Source organism: Diachasma alloeum, unplaced genomic scaffold, assembly GCF_001412515.2.
Source record: "Diachasma alloeum isolate Michigan unplaced genomic scaffold, Dall2.0 Dall_scaffold_00327, whole genome shotgun sequence".
Taxonomy (NCBI): Eukaryota; Metazoa; Arthropoda; class Insecta; order Hymenoptera; family Braconidae; genus Diachasma; species Diachasma alloeum.
The window spans coordinates 424,984-430,851 of record NW_021680466.1 but is presented as its reverse complement, the minus strand read 5'-3'; the positions used below and the strand labels follow the sequence as shown (position 1 = coordinate 430,851).

General features: G+C 32.9%; 2 protein-coding genes across 4 annotated transcripts in view; one reads left to right on the top strand and one right to left on the bottom strand.

Moving 5' to 3' along the window:
* LOC107040343 (putative sodium-coupled neutral amino acid transporter 11) overlaps nucleotides 1-5,663 on the bottom strand; it is an 11,096-nt gene extending 5,433 nt beyond the window's left edge. Inside the window, exons 1-4 of one of the 2 annotated variants that reach the window (XM_015260395.1) lie at nucleotides 5,219-5,663; nucleotides 2,725-2,778; nucleotides 673-763; nucleotides 381-590 (exon numbers count right to left, since the gene is read on the bottom strand). In XM_015260395.1, the coding sequence (XP_015115881.1) occupies nucleotides 381-590; nucleotides 673-763; nucleotides 2,725-2,778; nucleotides 5,219-5,290 (427 nt within the window). In that variant the 5' untranslated portion in view covers nucleotides 5,291-5,663. The remainder of the gene's footprint in view (nucleotides 1-380; nucleotides 591-672; nucleotides 764-2,724; nucleotides 2,779-5,218) is intronic. The other variant, XM_015260396.1, reaches the window with a different exon arrangement.
* The window catches only part of LOC107040349 (protein LSM12 homolog A), a 90,768-nt gene that overhangs the window by 77,015 nt on the left and 7,885 nt on the right, over nucleotides 1-5,868 (top strand). The window lies entirely within an intron of this gene.

Sequence of the window (5,868 nt, the reverse complement as noted above, 5' to 3'; positions counted from 1 at the left end):
AAGTGAACCATTCGTTAACTATTAACGAATATTCATTTGGTCATATTCAACTCTACCATTCGTTAATAGTTAACGAATCTCGTTTGGAATAAATGAATCATTCTATCAGTGCAGGTCCATCTAGGTCTGGAGAGATCTTGAAAGACCTGTGTACGTCCAATCAGAACCAAATCCTCGTCTCGGGTTGGGAGTTATCGATAAATGAAAAATTGAAATTTTTAAATTGAGATTTTTTTTTTTCATTTTCGGGAAATTCTTGGGTAATTTTTAATGAGAAGTGGGCATTTGCCAATAAATGAGTAAATTGAAACTTTGAATGGGAAAAAACATCAATTTTTGGGAAATTTGTGGACAATTTTTAGTGTAAAGTAGATACTGACCAATAAATGGATAAATAAATTGTAGGGTCGTAAGTATATAGAATCCAACCCTTCCGAAACTGGCCCTCATAAGTCCCTGATAACTCATCTCTCCACACAAATGTCCACTCCTGACCATGAGAATCAACGAATAATCGGTGAGAACAGCTACGACTATCAGGAGACCTATTCCGAGGCCAAAGCCTGACTGATGTAGGGCATAGGGGATTCCTGAAAAATGCGAGAAAAATCTCATCAATTTTCCATCAATTTTTTAACTGGATAACAAATTGTGATATTATTAATTACTCACCAATTACTCCACTCCCGATGATGGAATTGATGAAATTAAAGCTCGCCAGTGGCAGACTAGAGAATTTACCCGACTCATCCTCCTCCTCCCCCTGAAATCGTCCCCAATCACTTCAATTATAATCAATCCAAATAATTCATTAAAAATCGAAATCAAAACCTCGATTTCGTGGGATGAATTCTCCAATAGTTTTTTCTAAAACTCCTTCACTACTTGAAGACACTAGTGGGCATGTACATGTACAAATCTACAGTCAATAATAAACAAAATTATAATCAAAATCGGAATAAATAATCTGTTGACATTTTCTCGCAAGATAATTATCGAGATGAAATGAAGAAAAGATCATGCTCATGCCGAATTCAATTCCCGAGCATTTGAAATCTTCATTAGTTGTTAATTAATTATTACTTAATAAGCACTATTTCGAACGCTCATGGTTAAAAAAAGGCTAATTCAAGTCCGAAGCTTGAGATTTAAAAATAAAAAGAAATCATGCTAGTGCCTATTCCGAGTTATGGCCTCGGGAATAAGAAAAAAACTACTGAAATGCGGGCAAAAAAATTGCGGCATGAATCCTCAGTCAAAAGTTGATAGAAAAATCTGAAAGATTGCTTAAAAAATTTGTTCATTTTATAGAAACCGGATGAAGTGAGTTGAGGGTGATTTAAAGCGGATAAATAATTTCAAGAAATGTTTAAAAATACGAAGTGGAAACACCGCCATCTCTAAAGCGCCCACACATTTGAACATTTCCTAAAATTATTCATCGTTTTCAAATTACCTTTGATTCTTTTCCCCCAGTCCCTACAAAATGAACAAATGTTTCATGCTATCTTTCAGATTTTTCTTTCTTTTCCGAGGCAATCAATCATTTTTTGTCCATTCATTAATGGCAAAATAAAGTGAGGTTAGGGGCGGGGTGAGGTTAGAAATAAAAAAAAATTACTGATATACAGGTAATACTCTGCGCCATGAATTCTCAGCCAAAATCTGACGGAAAAATCTGCAAGATGGTTTAAATAATTTGTTCATTTTATAGAAACCAGATGGAGTGAGTTGGGGATGATTTGAAGCAGATAAATAATTTTAAGAAATGGTTAAAAATTCGAGGTGGAGGCGCCGCCATCTTTAAAACTTTCACACCATTCAACCACCTCGTATTTTTAAACACATCTTGAAATTATTCATCTTCTTCAGATCACCTTTAACTCCTTTCCTCCAGTCCCTAGAAAATGAACAAATGTTTCAGGCTATCCTTCAGATTTTTTTCTTTTCGGAGGTAATCAAACATTTTTGGTCCATTCATTAATGACAAAATAAAGTGAGGTTAGGGGCCTCAGAAATGAAAAAAAAATTACTGATATTATTGATTACTGGTTCATTCTATAGAAACCGGATGAAGTGAGTTGGGATGATTTGAAGCGGATAAATAATTTTAAGAAATGTTTAAAAATTCGAGGTCGTGGCGCCAGCATCTTTAAAGCCCCTTGCGGCATAGGGAGGGAGTATCCAATCAAGATGGCGGCCGCCACACTGGTTAACCACTTCGTATTCTTGAACATATCTTAAAGTTACTTATCCTCTTCAGCTTACCTTCAACTCATTTCATCCAGTTCCTAAAAAATGAACAAATTTTTCAAGCTATCGTTCAGAGTTTTTTCATCCTTTTTGGCTGAGAATTCATAACATAAACTTTTCCCCGCATTTCAGTAATTTTTTTTCTACTCCTAAACCCTCTTAATCAATCATCCAACCAAATGAGCATTCCGAATGTCCCATGCGTCAAGACTCATCTCTAAATAAAATATAAAAAACTGTTAAACTGTCTTTTAACAGAAGTAATAATCACTTTTAATGAAACATTCCGATGGCATTATTTATATTTATTTGCGGTATGCTGATGGTTATGATGCTGAAGACCCAAAGGCGATGACGATGATGAGCATGATGAGCAAAACACGATTAACAAACATGGAAAAATATGTGAGAAGAATTTCATTAATCAGATCGTTAAGGGGAGGCCCGAGTGAGACAACACGATTATCTTACCCTCACGAGCTGTCTCATATCGTCGTAGGAGTCATCGGTCCCCAAGCTGTTGCCCTGTCGATTATAATCCCCCAAAATTTCGGTTTGTGCGTGAGGACAATTGCATTATCAGATAATTCAAGAATCTTCCATTCAGTTTAACATAAAAATAATTTTTCATTCTGTTTCAACGAGTTTTTTAGTATCAATTTTTTTAAACAAAAATCAATGTTTTGATTTCGTGGAATAATTTTTAGTGAATGTTATTTTTCAGAGTTCAAAATCCTCTTGTTCTCGATAACAAAAGGAATGTTTTCTTAATGAATGGAAGTAATCTTTTATTTTGTTTGCTGAAACGAGATTTTTTTTTGTGCGGATTATGTACATTGCCTGTCTGTGCTGTGAGATAAGAGGGATGAGTACCATTTATGAATCTCGTTACATAATGCACGTGGAAAAGTTCACAAATGTCAGGCCCATAAATAATGAATGAGGGACAAAAAGAAAAAAGATGATTTTTTTTATGTCAAGTGAAATGAGTGGAGGACCCTTTAATGCAATCGACATTCCGGGATAATTCCAATCATTAATAACGCTTGTCGCTGATAAGAACTGTATTTTTGTATTTTTTCTGTCTCACAATTAATCATCCGTAATTTAAGTACGTTTCCACGAGGGAAAAAAAAAATTATGATTCGAAGAGCAAAAGGAATTGATTTTTGACAAAAATATCGAGTTTTTGAAAGTTTTCAATTTTTTAGAAATTGGAAAGTCTTGAATCTTGAAAATTATTCCATGAACAATATTTTCAAATTATTAAAAATATAAAGTTTTCAGAAAAATTGATTATTGAAAAAATTGAAAAATTTTGGGGTTTAAAAATGATTAAATGAGCAATATTTCTAAATTATTACAAAATTATTCAAAATATAAGGTTTTCCAAAAATTTCAATTTTTGTTTTAATTAAAAAATTTTAAATCGTGAAAATCATTTCAAGAATATTTTTCTTGTTATTAAAAAGCCATTAAAAATATCAAGTTTTCAAAAAATCTCGAACTTTTAAAGAATGTCTAAATGATTATTTTTATCATAAAAAAAATCATTCCAGAACAAAAAATCACCTTTTGAAATGTGAAAAAGCCAAACAACAAAATTTCATTACATTTTGTGTCACATTATCTCCACACTTTTAAAATGTCTGAAAAAATGCGCTCAACAACCGGAGATCGGCAGAAAAATAATTTTCATTGTTGATATTTCATTACAATATCAATGGTTTATAAAAAAATTGAATTATCATTTTTCGCAATGTATAATAAAACCAAATGTATTTTTCATTGCGATACTAACGAGAAATGACACTAAAAAATGAATCAAATAATTTTTTAATCAATAATGCTACAAAATTCAATTTCATTATTATGTCAATAGAACATATAAAACAGAAAATACCGATTTCTTTCGTCATGAATAATGGAAATATTGCAATTTTCATTATTGATCGAATGATTACTTTAAAATAGTTCAAGTCAAATCAAGTTTAATTCCCGATCAGATTTCTAATAATTTTTGGTTTTTAATTATTACTCATTGGTATGGTATTTGAAAAATATGAATTTCTCAATATTCATTTATAATATGATGAAAAATATCTACCAGACCAAACCTCTGCCAGAGATCGGCAGGACAATAATTTCCGTTATTAACATTTCATTACAATATCAATGATTAATGAAAAAACTTGAATTATGATTTGTTTCGTAATGAATAATAATACCAAATAATTTTTCAATCAATAATGCTACAAAATTCAATTTCATTATTATGTCAATAGAACATATAAAGCAGAAAATACCGATTTCTTTCGTCATGAATAATTAAACACAATCAATTCTTTTAATTAATTCTTTTCAGTAAAATATAATGATAGTTTTTAATAATATTTGCCGTTAGAAGGACGGTGGCGATATACAGTAGTATATATATATATATATATACCTGTAATAATAATAATAATAATAATAATAATAATAATAATAATAATAATAATAAAATGTAATAATTATAAAAATGAAAAATCAATTATTTGAAATAATAATAATTCTTTTCAGTAAAATATAATGATAGTAAACACAATTAATTATTCACTATAATAGTAGTGGATAGCAGAGAATTAAAAAATCCGATGACTTTCGTCACGAATAATGGCAATATTTCAATTTTCGTTATCGATCGAATGATTACTCAAAAATATTCAAGTGTAATTCCTGATTAGATTAATAATACTTGTCCATTTTTAATTATCACTCATTGACACGGTATCTGAAAAATGTGAATTTCTCAATATTCATTCATAATACAATGCCAAATATTTCCGCGTTAGCCGCGATTAAGCAAAAAAATAAGTGTCTGCGGTGAAAATAATATTTTTGCCGATTTCCGTCGAGAACCCTCAACCTTGCTTTTTCCCCGAAATCACACTCTAAATAATAAAAAAGAGATGAATTCACTCACATCCTCATAATTTTTTCGCGCATCCAAAATGTAGCTTTTCTCATCGACACTCCTGGAGGCTTCCTGTGCCATTTCCCTGACAATCCGTGGTAGTCCCCCGAATAATATCCGCGATATTTTATATCTGAGGCCAGCTGTTCGCGATAAGCCTGCCTCCTCTTCCACCCGGAAGACAACTCAGTCTTTCAGTCGATCGAGAGATGTTAATCACATTAAATGCCCCTTCCTATTTCACTCTTCCCCGTGACGACTTTTGACAGCTCCTTATGCCCCAAAATACGACAACTGAATCAACTATTCGGGGAAATGATGCTATGAGGGAACGGAGGGATGAATGAAAATGCGGAGGCGTTCGGGATCCACCGGGACTGCTCTCTGTCTCTATTATTGATTGACAAAGTTGTGTCGAGAGTACACATGCGGGAATCGGGGAAGTGGTGGTGGAGGCGAGAGCGACCGCCAACTGGCCTCGATGGAGGCACCTCAGAGACTCCCCCACGCCTGCGCCTCCCCCAGACCTCGTTGAGAATATGATCCTCCAGGTGGTAAACAAGATGATATATCATATGGCAAGACTCCTTGGAATTTTCTCATTTCGCATTTTTAGACGTGCAGAGGCACCGGGAGTTGAAGAAAGAACTGCTGAAGTG